This window comes from Mobula birostris, chromosome 2, assembly GCF_030028105.1.
Source record: "Mobula birostris isolate sMobBir1 chromosome 2, sMobBir1.hap1, whole genome shotgun sequence".
In the NCBI taxonomy this organism is placed as follows: domain Eukaryota; kingdom Metazoa; phylum Chordata; class Chondrichthyes; order Myliobatiformes; family Myliobatidae; genus Mobula; species Mobula birostris.
In genome coordinates, this window is record NC_092371.1 from 89,813,335 (window position 1) to 89,833,334 (window position 20,000).

General features: G+C 41.3%; 1 protein-coding gene across 9 annotated transcripts in view; it reads left to right on the forward strand.

The window, feature by feature from the left end:
- The window catches only part of ralgapb (Ral GTPase activating protein non-catalytic subunit beta), a 191,750-nt gene that overhangs the window by 91,721 nt on the left and 80,029 nt on the right, over positions 1 to 20,000 (forward strand). For 7 of the 9 annotated variants that reach the window (XM_072244752.1, XM_072244759.1, XM_072244746.1 and 4 more), the window contains 4 exons: positions 4,844 to 4,991; positions 5,077 to 5,141; positions 5,322 to 5,460; positions 15,265 to 15,398. In XM_072244752.1, the coding sequence (XP_072100853.1) occupies positions 4,844 to 4,991; positions 5,077 to 5,141; positions 5,322 to 5,460; positions 15,265 to 15,398 (486 nt within the window). The remainder of the gene's footprint in view (positions 1 to 4,843; positions 4,992 to 5,076; positions 5,142 to 5,321; positions 5,461 to 15,264; positions 15,399 to 20,000) is intronic. The other 2 variants (XM_072244775.1, XM_072244807.1) reach the window with 1 other exon arrangement.

Here is a 20,000-nt window from a genome sequence, read left to right on the forward strand (position 1 = left end):
GTGGGGATCTCGTCCGCGATTTTGAATGCTAAATTTGGGACTGGGTAAATTGATTGGGTTAAAATTCCCGAAAGAAAGAAAGGGCAAACAGCAGAAATAGAGATTAAGGAATTTCTAAAGGCGCCAACCTTGGAGGCATTAGAGGATGCCAGGAAATCAGAATTGGCAACTGTGGCCAAACAGTTGAATCTTTTTAAGGGGAAGTCGACAATGAGGAGAGCGGAGATGCACAGAGCTATCATAGAGCACTATGTATCTAAAGGTGTGTTTCCCCAAGGGGAACTGGAGGTGGTATCTATGGGCAAACCTGGTGGAGAAGCAGTACAGCTGCAGATGGAAAAATTGAGACTCGAGCACGAGTTCCAGGTAAAACAGCTGGAGCGAGAAGAGAGGGACAGGCAGTTAGAACGCGAAGAGAGAATAAAACAGCTGGAGCGAGAAGAGAGAGTAGGAAAGGGAATTTGAGCTGGAGAAGTTAAGGATGACGCTAGCGCAGGGGCCCATGCCGAACCAAGGTGGAGGGTTCAGGGCGACCCAGGAGGTTAGGCTGGTTCCCCCATTTGAGGAGGCCGATGTTGATCGGTACTTCCTCCATTTTGAAAAAGTTGCTACAAGTCAGGACTGGCCGAGGGATAAGTGGGCTGTTTTGCTTCAGAGCGTACTTAAAGGAAAAGCCAGCAAGTTTACTCGGCCTTGTCCACAGAAGATGCCCAGAGGTATGATGAGGTGAAAGAGGCCATACTCAGGATTTATGAGTTGGTCCTGGAGGCATACCAGCAGAGGTTCCGGAATGCGAGGAAGCAGTGGGGCCGCACGTATTTAGAATTTGCCCGTGAGATGCAGATGTATTGTGAGCGTTGGTGCGCCTCGAAAGGAATCCGTGGGGATTATGACAGACTGCTACAGCTAATACTGTTTGAGCAGTTTAAAGGTTGTGTCCCTGAAGGTATGAGGCCCTACCTAGATGAGAAAGAGGCAGACACCTTAGCCGCAACTGCTAAGTTAGCGGATGAATACGCATTAATGCACAAAGCGAAGTTTACCCCGAGTAAAGTCTACCAGGAGGGTAGTCAAGACGGCGCAGAGAGTCCGCCAGAAAAGTCAGAAAGTAAGCCGGGGACTAGTGAGAAGGATAAGGAAGACAAGAAGTTTGGTAGGAAGTCTCCTGGGGTCGTATGCTATAATTGTGGGAACACAGGTCACTTTGCGTCCAAGTGCTTTGCCCCAAAGAAGGAGACGGGAAAAGGAAAAACGACTCTGACTGGCTGTATTGAGCCGGCAAACAAACCGCTAGGGGAGAAGAGGTCTGATAAAGTTCAGGAAGGGCGCAAGAAGTTTATTTCGGCAGGATTGGTGTCGGTGAAGGAGGGGTCAAACCCAGTTCCAGTGCGGATCTGGAGAGACACTGGAGCTTGTTGGTCACTGATCTTAAGGAGTGTTTTAGACTTTAGTTCAGAGACCGAGACTGGGGAGGTCAGTGTGATAAAAGGCATTGAGAAAGGGACTGAAGCAGTACCTTTGCACCAGATACGCCTAAAAAGCGACTTGGTCTCCGGACCGGTCACAATCGGGGTGAGGCCCGAACTACAGATGGAAGACGTGGAGGTCTTACTCGGTAATGACCTCGCCGGCAGAGAGGTGTACCCAGCAGTAAGATTGACAAGCCAGCCTGCCGCGTTGAGGCCCCGCCCATGGACTCACAGGTTTATCCCGTTTGCGCTGTGACTCAGTGCATGTCCAGAAAGGCTGCCAAAGTGAATATAGATTTAGCTGAGACGTTTTTACCAGCCTTGTACTAGGAGGGGTTAGAAAGTGAAAAGCAGCGTAGTGAAACAGAAGTTAAGGTAGACTTATCATTAGCAAGGAAGGAATTTATACAGGCACAGGAGCGAGACAAGGAGCTGATGGTTTTGATGGAGACAGCTCTCTCTGAAGCAGAATTAAAAAGGGAGCCAGTGGGCTATTATGTGAAGGAGGGAGTACTAATGGGGAAATGGAGACCACGTACCGTGCCCACAGATGAGGAATGGGGGGTGATAGTGCCGAAAATTTATGGGGGTGAGATTTTTAACCTGGCCCACAAGATACCCCTCGGTGGACATTTTGGGGTGAAGAAAACAGTCGGTAGAATCATGAAGGAGTCTTACCGGCCGCACAGGAGGAAGGATGCTTTCGACTATTGTAGACGTGAGCTAACACAATTACAGGCTGTTGATATGCTAACAGCTTGCCACGATAGGCGAACAAACCTAGTCGGTGTTATCACGAAAATTAATGAGGCTAGGGTGCCACCTGATAAGGGGAAAACCCATTTTGAAAAGATAAGTATGGTGCTGACCAGATGGGAGAAGTCTATTGTTTTGGCCAGCTTTGCTGATAAGGTCTCTCCCTTAACCCTCAAACAGAGCGACCCGCTGAGGAAGCTAATTAACCAGCACGCACACGTATGTCCGGATGTCCCGAGGCGATGCTAAGAGCCAGGACATGGTGTTGTTGTCACATCAGGTCAGCCTAGTAAGCAGCACCCCTATAGGATGATTAATTCAGTGACAAAAGGGCTAAAGAACGCAGAAGCATATATTAGTGATTTAGTGGTCTGGAGTGACACATGGGCGGGGCATATTGTGGCAGTAGAGGAGCTGTTTAAAAAGCTATTTTAAGCCAGCCTGACAGTGTACCTCGCATAAAGTGAATTCGGCCACGCGAAGGTCACTTATATGGGATTTGTGGTAGGACAGGGGCAGCTGGCACCAATGACCAATGCAGGCTAGGGTGTGGGCTATCTCTGAAGTACCCACCCCGACAGACAAGAGAGCCCTGAGAAAGGTTCTTGGGGATGGTAGGGTACTATCGGAAGTTTTGTAAAAACTTTGCAGATATTACCCTCCCTCTTACTAAGCTCTTGCAAAAGAATGCGAAGTTTGTGCAGGACGACCCTTGTTATATTTGTCCGGGACGGAAACCACTGAGAAGTTACGCTGATCACAACCCATTAGTGTTTTTGGCCACTATGAAGTTTGCTAAGTTGGAGCCTGGTCTCAGAGGATATTAAAATAACACATATAAAAGGAACGGAAAGATGATTGCTGACTGTCTGTCAAGATGTTGACAACTTAAAGTTCTCTGTATTAGCCGAATAGCTGATGACCCTGTATATTAGTGTGTATCTAATAATGTATTCATGCCTATAATTTTTACCCCGGTAAAAATCCTTTGAAGGATAGGGGTGTGATGAAAAACCAAGTTATCAGAAGATTGATGCTAATGAGAGAGATAAGTGAGACAATGGAGAAACATTCAGAAATGTTAATGAGAGAGGAGAGAGAGATAACGGAAAGAGACACCAGTCCAAGTATTGACAGACCGATTGCTTTGAACCTGAACTGTTTGAAGTTTGATGGATAGGCGATACCCCAGCAGGGGGATAAAAAGGAACAGGGTCGCTAAGGCAAGACACACCACAAGATCACGAGATAACGAGACCCTGGAAAAGCGGTGTGCCCCCACAAGTTGGTGGGAGTTTAGAGGTCTGTTCGTGGGAACCGACCATAGACGTACAGGGTGAAAAGGTACGATCGGTGGGAACCTGGTGTGTGTGTCCGCCCTTGCCTGGGTGCCGGGTTCACCGCGGAAGAACGGTCGTATCTGGAACAGAGGGGTCACAGTCGGTGACCACAGAAGACATAAAAGGATTCGCCCGAAAGCTAACTGCGAAGAACAAAGGTCTGTGTGAATCAGAATTTGCATTCCCACTCTCTCTCTCCAACGGCACAACAGCGATTACTGCGAACTGTACTAAAAGCTGAACTGAACTCTGGGTCACTTGAGACTGATCATTTTAGTGCTAGACTGCGATAGAGCTTGTTTGATTCCTATTACCCGAGTTCTGTGTACATGTGTGTTTTATCATTGCTAATCTGTTGCATTCATATCCTTACGATTAGAGTACTGTGTTACTTATTTCTTTAATAAAACTTTCTTAGTTCCAGTAATCCAGACTCCAACTAAGTGGTCCATTTCTGCTGGTTTGGCCACCCAGTTACAGGGTACGTAACACTAAGCAGGGAGAAAATCCAAAATCTGAGATGCAGAGGAACTTAGGAGTCCTTGTGCAGAAGACCCTGAAGGTTAACTTGCAGGTAGAGTCGGTGGTGAGGAAAGCAAATACAATGTTAGTGTTCATTTCAAGAGGTCTAGAATTCAAGAGCAGAATGTGATGCTGAGGCTTTATAAGGTAAGGTCTCACCTTGTGTATTGTGAGCAGTTTTTTGCTTCTCATCAAAGAAAAGATGTGCTGGCATTGGAGAAGGTTCAGAGGAGGTTCACAAGGATGATTCCAGGAATGAAAGGGTTATCATACGAGGAAAGGTTGATAGCTCTGGGTCTGTACTCACTGGAATTTAGAAGGATGAGGAGGGATCTCATTGAAACCTTTTGAATGTTGAAAGGCCTAGACAGAGTAGATGTGGAAAGGATGTTCCCCATGTTGGGGGAATCTCAGACAAGAGGGCATAGCCTCAGGATAGAGGAGTGTCCATTTAAAACAGAGATGCAGAAGAATTTCTTTAGCCAGAGGGTGGTGAATTTGTGATATTTGTTACCACAGGCAGCTATGGAGGCCAGGTCGTTGGGTATATTTAAGACAGAGCTTGATAGGTTCTTGATTGGCAATGGCATCAAAGGTTACGGAGAGAACACTGGGGAGTGGTGTTGAGGAGGGGAGAAAAGGATCAGCCATGATTGAATGGCAGAGCTGACTCACTTGAAAATAAAATAGTTCAAACAAAAACATAATACATGAATCCAAGCTGTGTCCACAGGTGTTTTTTTTTTTACCTCTCAGGTGCTTTTGGAAGGAAAATTCAGCAGTGAGGAATCTTCTTCCCATGACAAACCGGTTACCTTTCTGTCTCTGAAGTTGAGGCTTGTCAATGTGTTAATTGGTGCCCTTCAGACTGAAACGGATCCCAACAACACACAGATGATTCTAGGTTGGTTTACATTTTATCTTTTTTCATAACTGATTCTTGGTTGTCAGTATTTTAATCAGTCAACAATGAAATGTTTTCCTTTTAGGCGCCATGTTAAATATTGTTCAAGATTCTGCTCTTTTGGAAGCAATTGGTTCTCAGACAGAGCTGGTAAGTGGCCATTGTGCATATTTTAATTCTGTAAATGAGAAGACCTTTGTGCATACACTCAACTATTGAGCACAAGGCACTGAAAGAGAAACCCACCTCATCTCCACAGCTTGGTTTTCAGTTGTGTAGCTCCCTGATCAAACTGTACTTGTTCCTTCACTCTGCCCTGTCGTTTTGTAGAGCGTTGGTGATAGCACTCACACGTCACTGAAGAGTCACAGCCGAAACAGTAGCGGTATCAGTATGACCAGTACTGGCAGCTCTGAGGCTACGACACCGGATAGTGAAAGGCCTGCACAAGCACTCCTGCGGGATTATGGTAAGATAAACCTGTTATTAAAATTATTATCTCATTGTACTCTTCATCTTGAAGAAATGTGTTTTTTTTAGCTTTTAAAAAAAGTGTTAACTACGAATGTTGAAGATAATAGTCTGAAGTGACTATGACAGATCTGTATGGTGGTACCTATGGTCTTCAATGAGACTGAAACTTCAGAGATTAGCATTATTATTTATCACGTGTACATTGACGCATACAGGGAAAAACGTTGTTTGCATCAAATCAGTAAGGATTGTGCTCGGCAGCCTGCAAGTGTCATCATGCTTCTGGTGTCGTAGCATGCCCACAACTCACTAACCCTAACCCATATGTCTTAGGAATCTGGAGTACCCAGAGGAAACCCCCACGGTCACAGGGAAAATGTATAAAACTCCTTACAGACAGACATATAACCTCAGTCTTATAGCCAGTGCTGTAAAACATTGTACAGCAGTGCTGTAATAACTCTTTTTCTCGAAAAAGGAGATCTCTTGACTGAAAGCAATGACTGAATTCAGTAAAGTTATATTAATGATCTCACTGTTGGGCATTAAACACGCAAAATCTGGATAATTAACAGGAAACAGGATTGTCCTCATCTACAGGAGTATATCAATAAGAATTTACAAATTCAAGATTCCCACTAAGAGATAAAATTTTTCATTTTGTCTATGTTCCTGACTTAAAATCAGGTTGAAGTTGGATGAAACTCTTAAACCACTACTTCTACAGATAAGAAAATAGTTTTATTTATGAACCCAAGAACAAGTGCTGGAAACACCCAGGCAACATCAGTGGAAAGAAAAACAATTAGTTCAGCTCTTTGCCATTTTCTTTGAGACAAAAATAGACCTGCTTTTATTTCAGATTTTAGTCATTAAAGGTTTTTTGATTTTTCCTTTATCAACAACTGCTTTGTGTAGGGCTGCTTTTTCATGTTTTCCTTTGCCTTGTGGGACAAACAAATCATAGTTGAGAAGAAAGAGATTTACAAGGATGTTGCCCGGATTGGCGAGCATGCCTTATGAGAATAGGTTGAATGAATTTGGCCTTTTCTTCTTGGAGTGACAGAGGATGAGAGGTGACCCGATAGGGGTGTATAAGATAATGAGAGGCATTGATCGTGTGGCTAGTCAGAAGCTTTTTCCCCAGGGCTGAAGTGGCTAACACGAGAGGGCACAGTTTTAAGGTACTTGGAAGTAGGTACAGAGGAGGTGTCGGGTAAGTTTTTAACGCAGAGAGTGGTGAGTGTGTGGAATGGGCTGCCGGCAACAGTGGTGGAGGCAGATACAATAGGGTCTTTTAAGAGACTCCTGAATAGGTACATGGAGCTTAGAAAAATAGAGGGCTATTTCTAAAGTAAGTACATGTTCGGCACAGCTTTGTGGGCCGAAGGGCCTGTTTTGTGCTGTAGGTTTTCTATGTTTCTGTGAAAGCGTGCTGACTGATTTGGGTTGATTTAACTCAGGACAAAGCTATGGATGTTGTTCTAGACTTCTGGTAACACTGCAGTCTCTGTATGGGGTTGACCTGGAGGAAGTATTATACTAGTAACATAGGAACATAGAAGTCTTCGTGCTTGCATGTAATACTTAACAAAAGTATTTCCTACAAATTTTACACTAGTCATGACAGACTGGAAACAGCAAAGATGCTACAGTGTCATTGCTGTATTCAGCATGTCCTGTTTTCACCCCAGACTTGGTATTTGTGAAGCCTGCTATCACTTGAGTTGGTTTACGTGGGTCAGAAAGCGCATTTGGTAGCATTCAAGGCTCTGGGAAAATTAAGGTTGTTGCTGATCCCAATGGTGGCACTATTTCCAAATGGTCATTCATTTCCTGGATTTTATTTTAAATTTATCTATAGGAAATCAGAAGTTTGAATTTCTAATTCACAAAATCAGCTGACCTAATTGAATGCAAAGACTTTGAAATATTTAATCTATTTGTAATTATGTTAATAACATAGTTGCAGACAGCTCAGTTGAAACTTACTGTGGGGGCCATTCCTAACAATTAAGCTAGAATATTCAGCATGCATGCTAACACAAGTTTAATGGAATCCTCCCATGCAATTTGTTCAGAAATGGTAAAGTTGCAATACAGAAGATATAAAATAGCAATGTGCCAATTACAAGAGCTTGATGTCCTAGCATTCTTAGCCTTGTCCTTCTGTTTGGGGTCATTCATAAAGGTGACTTTATTTTTGGGTGCAACTTGTTGCATTGTTTGTCATAGAGTTGTACAGCATGGCCCGACTCATCTGTGCTGACCAAAATTGTCTACTCTCATCCCACGCTCCTATATTTGGCCCATATGCCTCTATTGTTCTGTACCTGTCCAAAGCTTTATAAATGGTGTGGTTGTTCCTGCCTCTACCACTTCCTCTGGCAACTTGTTCCAACAACACACCACTCTCTATGTGAAAAATTTGCCCCTTAGATTTCCTTTCCCCTCTAAACTTAAATGTATGCCCTTTAGTGATTGGTATTCAAGTTTAGTGCTGTTGACTAAAGCAGTAGTGATGATAGCCATGATTTTTCTGTTAGCAAAATGCTGCAAATTAGTTTAATGTGTTTGCAAGTATGTAGATTCAATGATGATTACACTCAAAGGTGTCCATTTGCTTTGGCTCTGACAATGTGATGAATTGTTCTTATGAATTCATACATCACTTTAAAAATGCCACAAACACTGTCATTTCCATAAATGCTCTGTTAATTTTGTCTCAGAGGAAAATATGGCATCACAAAACTTGGGGACGTTTTCTTGCTTTAAATTTGCAGCAAATCCTGCCAACAAAAATATAGGGATCAAAATGTAAATACATCTGTATGTAAGCAATGTGTTTAATCCCAGTGTTTCAATCTTAGCTAGCAATATTCTGTGGAGAGACTATCCAAGTGCATTCTGGAAATTCAAATATGACATATTTATCAGCATTAATATTTAACTTCAAAATATTCCAAGTCATTAGGCATGGCTCTCCCTTTCCAAAGCTGCCTCTCTGAGTAACTGCTTAATTGTCCATGTCCAGTCCAGTCCAGTCCTCTGTAAATCCACGGATTCCTCAACAGATATTTATGTACTTTTCATTTTCCTTGAAGTTAAACAATGGCATACGAGATCATTACAGTCCATCTATGCAGTGCCAAACTATAATCTAATGGAACAGTTGGCAATCTGAGTGTTAGACCATGTGCAATGTTGCCACATGCTTCCAGCAAGAAACACTCTAAACCGGGAAGCTTCTTTGTTGTTATCTTCATTATCACACTTATTTGATCAGTCCCTGTCATTCACTCTGATGTAAATACTGAGGCAAAATCATCGTTCAGCAAGTTCACTGTTTCCTGATTTTACTTTGCACTTTCACCATTATTCACCTTTAATGGATGTAATTTTCCTCTGAACATCCTCTTCCTCCCACACCACATCCCCTAATACAATTGTTCAAGAAAACTGCTGCTTCTCATAACTCTTTCAGCTTCTGTTAAATAGGGACAAGTGATAGACACTCATCAGAAACTCAGCAAGCTCGAGTGAAAGTTGACGGCTGACTGGAGACCAATTGGCCAAGTTGAAGTATACAGTATAAGGAATGGAAGATGGGTCCACAGGGAGAACAGAGATGTAGTTCAACTTGTGACAGACTAAAACAAGAATTTGTGATGGACCTAAATAGTAAGAAGATGTCTGGGTGATGTGTAATAATTTTATTAGACTAGAGATAGCTTAAATTTGGAAAAATTTAGTTTCAAGTCAAGTTGCTTTTATTGTCATTTCAACCATAACTGCTGGTACAGTACACAGTAAAAACGAAACAACGTTCCTCTAGGACCATGGTGCTACATGAAACAACACAAAACTACACTAGACTACCTGAAACAACGCAAAACTATATTAGACTTAAGGCCTACACGGGACTACATAAAGTGCACAAAACAGTGCAAGGCAATACAATAATTAATAAACAAGACAATAGGCGCAGTAAAGGACAAATTACAATATAATAATAAATGATGTAAATGTAAACAATGTTTTAGCAGGAATTGAGAAAGAAATGAGCAAAAATTGCAAAGGGAGTGGAGTGGTGTTCAGTTGGTGTTCTTGGGCTAGTTTATCATATTTCAAGCCATCTTACTGTCTAAGTGTTTCAGGCACAAGGACATGATCATATTCAGTCAGATAAGATGAGAGAGCTAAAATTTCTGGAGCTTGATTTATGTGACTTTAGCTTGCAAAAGAAGTATACAAATTTATGAGGGGTATAGATAGGTTAAATACGAGCAGGCTTTTTCCACTGAGGTTTGGTGAGACTAGAACTAGAGGTCATGGGTTAAGGGTGAAAGATGAAATATTTAAGGGGAACCTGAGAAGGAACTTTACCCAGAAGGTTATGAGAGTGTAGAACGAGCTGCCATCAGAAGTAATGGATGCAGGTTCGATTTCAACATTTAAGAGAAATTTGGATAAATACGTGTACAGGAGGGATATGGAGGGCTATGGTCCGGGTGCAGATCAATGGGACTAGGCAGAATAATAGTTTGGCATGGACTAGATGGGCTGAAGGGCCTGTTTCAGTGCTATAGTGCTCTATGAGTCTATAAGAATGAGGGAAAAAACTGATCTTTAGATTCAATGCTGAATATTGATTCAAGTATTGGTTCTTTGAAAGAATAAGGGTTAATCAAATTTGGAAATTTTGGGTGGTTATAGAGTTTATTTGGGAAGATGGAGAGAAATTACTTCCTTGTGGGGAGGCCAGAACTAAGGGGAATCAACTTAAAACAGCAGCAATAACATCAGGAGGCAGATCATAGTAGGAGATGGAGGAAAATCTAAATTTATTTTTGCACCAAAAAACCAGTTGATTAAACTGAAATTGAAAACCTGAAGTAAATAGCTTTGGTTAGGATTGGTTCCAGAGGCAGTACAGGTAACTTGAGTGAAAGTGCAGACAGTCATGATCAAACTGGAATGAGGAACAGTGTCCTGTTCTTCAGTTTCTAAGCAAATGCAGTGGATGTTGGTAGTTCCTTGACAATAGCCCCACTAGTTGCAAAAATGATATTGGAATCTCTTGGGGAGAGACCATTGCTCAGTTTTTCAAAGGTGAAGACACCTTGTTCTTGCTTATAATGTGTAACTTTGGCATAGGGCAAGATAACTATAACTTCAGAGCAAAAGGGTTTGGTGATCAGTCTTGTGCAGGTTAATTTTTCTATTCTGAACAGCAAAAGAAAAAACAATGCTGGCATTATCTAAATTGTCTTTGAATAATAGGATGGACAGGATTAACGGTGAGTCAGTAATTAGCAGCTATTCCCCTCTTGGCTGCTTCTCCTAACCAAGTTGTGTTATTTTATGCCAGTGTCACCCATTAAACAATAAACTGGTTAAGCATCTCCAGCTGGACTCTCACTTTTTCCCACTTCCTATGTTTTGCTCACATCTGTGCATTTCCCATTTGTTTCGTGTTCACTTGCAATTCTCTGAATTGTTTTTGGTGTCACAAACCCAATTTCAATCTCGATCTCTCCCCCCACCTCCCTCACACTTCTTCTATCCCTTCTTTCTTTCTTTCTCTCTCTCTCTCTCTCTCTCTATCTCTCTCTCTATCTCTCTCTCTCTATCTCTATCTCTATATATATATATATCTATATCTATATCTATCTATCTACCTATCTATCTATCTATCCCCTTTTTACTTCATTTTGGCATTACCCTGTACTAAGGAGTAGCTAACGTCTACCAGCACACTTCTCTGATGTGAGGGGAATTCGGAGCACCTAGCTATGCAGAGAAGTTTTAGGTGCTTCACCAACAATACCTTAGGTTTTGAACCCAGGTCCCTGCAACTCTGGTGTACGTACTGCTATTTCTCATTGGATGACAACATGGATGTCCACCATTAGCACAGCTCCCCTCAACAGAAATATTGGAGATAAGGGTGTGTAAATTGAACAGATGATGCAGAACTTCTATTCCCAACTTCTCGCCATCTTTCTTTGGGCTCCATTCCATTAAACCTGTTTATAGTGCCAAATACTGCCCTGTAACTCAACTACATTTACTGGAAGTGCAAAGTGTTCGTTCTGGTCAGGATCCGCAGTAAGTTATTCCCATTTCTACAGATCCCCTTGCTCTCCCCACTGACACCCTAGTCACCTTGGCTTTTTGAACTATAAAATGTTTGGCTTAAAGTGTACTAAAATGGTGTGTGCCTGATACTGTAAGTCTAAGCTGTAGACCTCTTGTTGACTGCTGACTCTTCTGTTGAATATATCCTATGACCACTTTAAAATGTCTACTGTACCATGTGTGTAAAAGATGTTGCAGTGTTGCATGTTAATTTTGTTCTTTTTTTTTGTATGTCTCCCCTCCCAATAGGTGGTTCAGGTATTTTTGTGTCATGAAAATATTCATCCTCAATTTAAATTCTTCCATAAGTTGTGTTTATCACCATACATATGATCTGATTTTACAGGGCAAAAGATAAAACACATACTTCAAATAATTAGTATTTGATTGGCATTTAATGAGTTTTTATTATTTTGTGCTGCTTGCTTTTTCTAAATGTAAATTGTTTCTCCACCCAGTCACACATGTACTTTGGGTTTTTTTTTATCGTCTATAGTTGGAGCCAAATCCTCCCATTCCACCTGAACCTAGATACATGTTGCTTGATGTGGCAGTGGACTTGGGACACCTTGTTTTTGCATTCAAGTTGAATTTAAATCTAAACAAATTCAAATACAACCAAATTATCTCAACTTTTGTGGAAGAAAGAAGAAAGTTTAATCACTTCTTTGCAATCCTGAATGACAAATGGAATACTAGCTCGTTACCCTATTATCTTACAATGTCCTCCAGGCACCTCTACAGCATCCTTATTACACAAGAACCAAAGATTATTGTAACTGGCTCTTGAGAAAGACATGTTTTTAATGAAATGGTATGGTGCTAAATGCATAATCCAATAATTGAATTTAAGATTGGTTATGGGGCGCACATCACTCTTAATGGGCTATTGCTGGCTTTCTGCAAAACTGAAAGGCTGTTCAGATAAAACTGCATGACTTATGGTGTCTCAATACAGATGTCATGACATTGTTGCTCATAGCAATTAGATTAGGAATACAAGCGTTATTGCTCTTTCCCTACCCTAGCATGGCCCAATGGGAGAGGAGTGGTTGCTGAACTCGTGTAGTCAAGTATTTAAATGCATTAGCAGTGCGCTTTTTCTAGTTGTGTCTGAGCTAGGAATAGATAGATCTGAACCCAAGTTGAATAGTTGGCTGGGAGAGAGGGTTGGGTGGGGGAGCAGGGAAGCAGCAGATCCATAAGTATGCCAACATTCTCCTCATGTCGGTATCTGCAGTCTCTGTTCTCCTCTTTGGAGCTTGGATGAGAGGGGTGGGGGAAAAATGCTATAGTGTCTGTCCTCCAGTGAAATGGAACTTTGCAACGATTAAAATATCCAAGTTTTCAATATCGGATCCACCTGCAGATATCCCCCATGTGTTTTGAATGAATGATCATCCCTGATTTCTCCACACAAAACCGTTATTATTGGAATGTCATTAAATTCAACTGCATGCTTGTGTCATCAGAACTGCTTACCACCACTGTGCAGCCACTCTACCCCCCTACACCTTGGCCAACCCAGCCTGGAAAGTCAGAGCAACCTACTGGGTGAAATTGTAGCAATACACACAAAATGCTGAAGGAACTTAGCAAGCCAGGCAGCATCTATGAAAAAGAGTAAACAGTCAACGTTTTGGGTCAAATTGTCATGCCTGATACCATGTTTGAACATTGATAATTATAGGACCACAGGATTCTGTGGCACTCATTGTTCAGTAAGGTGAAAAATGCTCATACACCTGTGAAATGTTCAGTGGTTCAGGTAGAACTCTAGTGGCATTTTGGTTTGATTACCATTTGATAGATTTGTTAGTCAAACCTCTTAAAATCTACTTTCTGTGTGTATTGAGATTCATGACACTAATTATTTTATTTCTCAATTAATCTGATGGATACTTCCCAGTAAGTTAAAGTGAACTTAAAAATCCACAATCCACGAAACAGGTTTTCCCACAATATTGCAGAAATGTTTTTAAAGCTATTCTAAGTTTATTTTCAAAACTAAATCTGTAGTGAGATACCTTCCAGGATCTTTAACATCTCAACAAATTGCAATCTTTTGCAGTATTGTTTCTGAACAGTACCTTGAAAGTTCTTTTGCTTGTTCATGTGAGTCTACATATAAACAATATGCAGTAACGCTGTATGAATATGGGCAACAGTACTTCGTTTTTTTCTTTCAATTGGCCATTGTTATGGGGCAGCTGAGGCAATTGCCTTCTGGTTTGGCCACTAGTATTCTGTTTCGGCTTTTATGCAGGTAATCCTATTGTCAGTAATGTTTAAATAAGACAGCTATATTCACCATCATATATGCCAAACAAGCATTTCCCTGGAAAGAGTATAACAATGTTATAACAATAAAGACCCAGTTGTAGAACTGGTACATTGCTGCAGAGGAATGGGCCTTGAGATTGGGCTCAGAAAGTCCTCATCCTATTTTGTCTCTTCCTCCTTCCATTAACTCTCAGCCATAAGCTTTCCAATTGTCTTGTGTAGCCAAGTAGTCCAGAGGGCATCAAATATTGGATATGTAATTGCCACCTGTGGAGAGTTCTCCAAGGGAGTAGGTGCAGAGATAAGCATCTTCATTTTGAACAAAGGAAATAAGAGCAGGCCCAGGCCACTTGCTTCTTGAGCCTGTTCTGTCGTTCCGTAAGGTCTGATCTTGGCCTTAGCTCCACTTTCTTAACTTCCCCCCATGACCCTTAATTCACCTCTAGTCCAAAATCTGTCCATACCAACCTAGAATATATGCATTGACTAAGCTGCTTCTGGAGTGGTCAATTTCAAAGAATCACAATTTGCTAAGAGAAGAAACTATTCTTCAGCTCTAATTGAGCAGTGAAACTGGTTTGAAGGGCGAAATGGGCATCTCCTTTTCCTATGCTAATGGATTCCCATTAGTTTATGGAACACGTTACTATGGACAATGACCAAATGGTCATTTTAATGATTGTTTGGGATCCATGTGGTCCCTTCACCTGCAATCCTAGAAAAATTATCTTTCATTAAATTGTTAGCCAGGTTGAATCCCATAATTTGTCGAATAATCCCTTATTAGATTACACTGCTGTAAGGTTTGTAAGGTGTGTGTGTGTATATATATATATATATATATATATAGAGAGAGAGAGAGAACATTTCATATTTATGAAATCAAGTTTGCTCCCATTGAACCCAATGTGCAGTTCCACTAATGTCAGCTTATTATTCAGTAGAGTGGTTTATATGTAGACATTTCAGTAGGAAGGAGGTAATTTTGAAAATTGCAGAATAGATCAAGCTTCAAGGTTTCACTTTTAAGATCCGGATTGAAAGCATTTTTAGCAAAATATTTTTTAACTGAAACTGCCCTGTCATGTAACAATCCCCCATTCTTTGTTCTGAACTCAAACCATTGAAGTTGAATACCTGGTCCTCCATTGTTGATATGCAGACTCAAGTCCTTTTGATTCTAAAGCATTATTTAATGGCTACCAAATTGTCACAGCCTCATTGCTACTGGGATGGGAGCAGTTCTCCTTTATGAATGCTGTTCTTTGCTGCATGGGTTGTGAGCTTATGCTGATTTTGATTGCTTTGCTTTTAGTTACTAATGCCTAGTTGTTTTCCCTCCCCCGTGGTGTGTGATACTGGGGTTATATCATAGCTCTTCATACAGATACAGCGACGGGACTGTTGATTCGAAGCATCCATTTGGTAACACAGAGACTGAACTCCCAGTGGAGACAAGATATGAGCATCTCACTGGCAGCACTTGAATTACTCTCTGGGCTGGCCAAGGTATTGTAATATTAACATTCTGTGCATTGTACACAGTGTATTTCAATGTGTGAACAATAGCTCCTGGAATTTCAACATGAACCCAGACTGACAGAGTTCTGGGCCATTCAGGCTGCTTGCAGATTAAACATTTAACTGTTAAGATTTACTGTACTCATGGGACCTACTCCACTAACTGGAAAGAGAAGGAAGACGAAAATAAATGTATTGGAAATGAGCCAATTCTGATAAAGTGATGGAATTATCTACACTCAGCCAGTTAGTCAGCACCTATGAAGAGAAATTCATTATCTCTGCTTTCCTCTCTCTCCACAGATACTGCCCAACCATTTGAATATCTCCAGCGTTTTATGCTTTTACATCAGGTTTCTGCTGTCGGCAGAAGGATCAGGAAGGCTGATGGTTAAAGGCTGGGTGCCTTAAAAGGCACAAAACTGCTCTAAAGTTTAAGCTTTAAAGTCCAGAGTACCATGGTGGAGCTGGGACAGTTTATTTGGGAATTGTTCTTGTGATATTCTAGTGGCTGAAATTTCTTCTCATTTTTGGCCAGATGGATTTCCCTTGGAATGCAATAAGTAATAAAAGAGGGTCCTGAAGACACCTTTTACTGCATGGTTAGAGTAAGCTGGTGTCCCCAGATGTGGTGAGGAAGACTCCCATAGAGGGTTATGATCAAGGGGATGGATGGCATACAGTAGCTTTTTTATTTTCTCTTCTCTTACCTCCAAACTCAAAAACACGTTGCCCTATAATGTTAAGAATTACAGATGTCTTCCTCTCAAAACCTAGCGGAATTAAATTCCCGCACTCACTGCTGAGTGTATGATGTTTTGTGTTCGTCTGGGGACTTTGGGGCTAAATGCTGGGTTACTGTCCATGTCACAGGCTGATCACTGAAAACCACCAGCAGCGTTGCCTAAGTCTATAACCTGCAGTTTTGGAGCTTGCATAACTGGTCAGGAGGTGTGCACAGACGTTCGTCCTCTCCTTTCATTTATTTCCTGTTTTCACTTAGAGATGCAGCATGGTAACAGGCCATCCTGGCCTAACAAGCCCATGTCACCCTAGTACATCCATATGACCTGCCAACTCAGACCAGGAATGTAAGAGTAAGCTGGAGCACCCACACAGTCATGGGGAGAACATTTTGATTTAAAATAGCTCTTTTCCAAGCTATAACATACCTAGATTCTAACAGTTGCCAAAGCACTTTGTGATGCTATATTCAGCACTACATGGGGAGGATGCAGGGTAACTGCACTGTGCTTCACATGAAGCTTGCAAAGTGGGTTGCATCTGATGTTTTCAAGTTCCTAGAAACCTAGGTGCATTATTTGTGCGCGTACTAATTTTTAATGGTTTACGTCATTGTGGCCTCTGCAGGGGCACGGTGGATGAATGCTTGATGGTTCTAGTGGACAATTATTTGAGGTTTTTAGAATTATCACCACCACCCAGCATCAGACCAACAAAAATGTGCACCACACAAAAGGTGGAGCATTACTAGAACTAGCGGACATTGCCAAAATATTCAGGGGAGAAGATTTAAGACGGAGATGAGGAGAAACTGTTTTTTCCAGAGAGTGGTGAATCTGTGGAGTTCTCTGCCCAGGGAAGCAGTTGAGGCTTCCTCACTAAATATATCTAAGAAACAGATAGCTTTTACATAGTAAGGGAATTAAGGGTTATAGGGAAAAGGCAGGTAGATGGAGCTGAGTTTACGGACAGATCAGCCATGATTTTATTGAATGGCGGGGCAGGCTCGATGGGCCGGATGGCCTACTCCTGCTCCTATTTCTTATGTTCTTATGTTCATTGATGTCAGAGTCAGAATTGACTTTATTGTCACTGACATATTGCATGAAATTTGTTTTGTATAGCATTGCAGTCCAATACATTAAAATTATTATAAGTTGCAATAAGAAATATAAAAATAAGTGGAGCAAAATGAAAATGAAATTCAAATCCATTGCTAAAACTTAATTTTAAATAGTGAGCTCTGAGCTGCATACAGCAGGAATGGCCAAACTTAAAGTATGGAGATTGACAAATTAAAATTTAATGTCGTCTCTAGCTCAGACCCTCAGATTCTGTGAGAAACAAGCCTAGAATGCAGGCTTGTTTTGGACAATGGATTGTTACCTCATTTAAGTGGGAGGCCTTCAAAAGTGAAATTTTGAGAATGCACAGTTTGTATGTTCCTGTCAGAATAAAAGGCAAGGATAACAGATTTAGGAAGCATTGGTTTTCGAAAGATACTGAAGTCTTGTTTGAGGAAAAAATAAAAGGAGGTGTATAGTAGGTATAAGCAGGAAGGAGCAAATGAGGTACTTGAGGGGTATAAGAAATACAAGGAAACACTTCAGAAGGAAATCAGGAGAGCTAAAGAAGACATGAGGTTGCTCTGGCAAACGAGGTGAAGGAGAATCCTAAGGGCTTCTACAGATATATTAAGAACCGAAAGAGATGGGGGAGATCAAATGGATTATCTGCATCTGTATTTACTTGGGAGACACAGGGTCTACAGAGGTGAGGCAAAGCAGCAGTGAGGTCATGGACAGTATACAGATTACCAAGGAGGAGGTGTTTGCTGTCATGAGACAAATTAGGATAGACTCTGTGGGAAGCTTGTGCAGAAGTTGCAAGGGCCCTAGCAGAGATATTTAAAACTTCCTTGGCCACCAAGTATGAGGCACCAATGGATTGGAGGATAGCTAATGTTGCTCCATTGTTTAAGACCTTAAGACATAGGAACAGAATTAGGCCATTCAGCCCATCAAGTCTGCTCCACCATTTCATCATGGTTGATCCATTTCCCTCTTAACCCCATTCTCCTGCCTTCTTCCCATAACCTTTCACACCCTGAATAATCAAGAACCTATCAACTTCTGTCATAAATGCATCCAGTAACCTGGCCTCCACAGCTACATATGGCTATGAATTTCACAGATTTACCACGCTCGGGCTAAAGAAATTCCTCCATCTATGTTATAAAAGGACATTTTTTGAGCCCCTACCAAAGGAAGCATCCTCTTCACATCCACTCTATCTCGGCCTTTCAACATTCGATAGGTTTCAATGATATGTCCCTTCATTCTTCTAAATTCCGGTGAGTACAGGCCCAGAGCCTTCAATCACTGCTCATACGTTAACCCTTTCAATCCCGGAATCATTTTCATGAACCTCCTCTGAACCCTCTCCACATCCTTTCTTAAATACTGGGCTGAAAACTGCTCACAATACTCCAAGTGAGGCCTCACTGGTGCCTTGTACAGCCTCAGCATTACATCCTTGTTTTTATATTCTAGTCCTTTTGAAATGAATGCTAACATTGCATTTGCCTTCATCACTACCCGATCGCCCTGTAAGGGAATCCTGAAAGAGGACTTCCAAAACTCTTAGCACCTTGGATTTTTGAATTTTGAATGCCCATATAGAAAATAGTCTAGACTTTTCCTTTGTTTATTTTGCTTGTTATTTCTTCAAAGAATTCCAACAGATTTGTCAGGCAAAATTTTCCCTTAAGGAAACCATGCTGACTACAGCCTATTTTATCATGTGCCTCCAAGTACCCAGAAACCACATCCTCAACAATTGGCTCCAACATCTTCCCAACCATTGAGGACAGACTAATTGGCCTATAATTTCCTTTCTTCTGCCTTCCTCCCTTCTTGAAGAATAGAGTGTCATTTGGAATTTTCTAATCCTCCTGAACCATACCAGATAACCTTCTGAAAGGCTTTGAGAATAAGATCAGAAATCAAACCCTGACATCAGTAGTGGATAAATTATTGGAACGTATTCTAAAGGTCTGGATGTATATTTATCTGGAATGACAGATGCTGATTAAGGATAATCAACATTGTTTTGTGCGTGGCAGGTCATGTCTAACCAATCTTTTAGAGTTTTTTTAAAAGCCGTTGCCTGGAAAGTTCATGAAGGCAAGGCAGTGGATGTTGTCTAAATGGAATTTAGCAAGGCCTTTGACAAATTCCCATATGGGAGGTTGGTCTAGAACATTCAGTCACTTGATATTCAAGATGACATAGTAAATTGGACTAGACATTGGCTTCGTAGCAGAAGCCAGAGAGTCGTAGTCAATGGTCGCCTCTCTGACTGAAGCCCTGTAGCTAGTAGAGTGCTGGATCCGTTGTTGTTTGTTATCTGGATGACAATGTGGTTTCCTGGATCAGCAAATTTGTGGATGACACCGAGATTGTGAGTATAGTGGACAGCGAGGAAGACTATCAAAGCTTGCAGTGAGATCTGGACCAGCTGAAATAATGGGCTGAAAAATGGCAGATAGAATGTAATGCAGAGAAGTGTGAAGTGGAGGTGTTGTACTTTAGGAAGACAAAGCAGAGTAGGTCTTACACAGTGAAAGAGAGGGCACTGAGGAGTGCAACAGAATAAAGAGATCTAGGAATGCATAATTCATTGAAAGTGGCGTCATTGGTAAAGAAAGCTTTTGGCACATAAAGTATTGAGTACAGGAGTTGGAATGTTATGTTAAAAGTGTATAAAATGGTGGTGAGGTCCGGTTTGGAATATTGTGTGCCATTTTAGTCACTACCTACAGAAAAGATGTACATAAGATTGAAA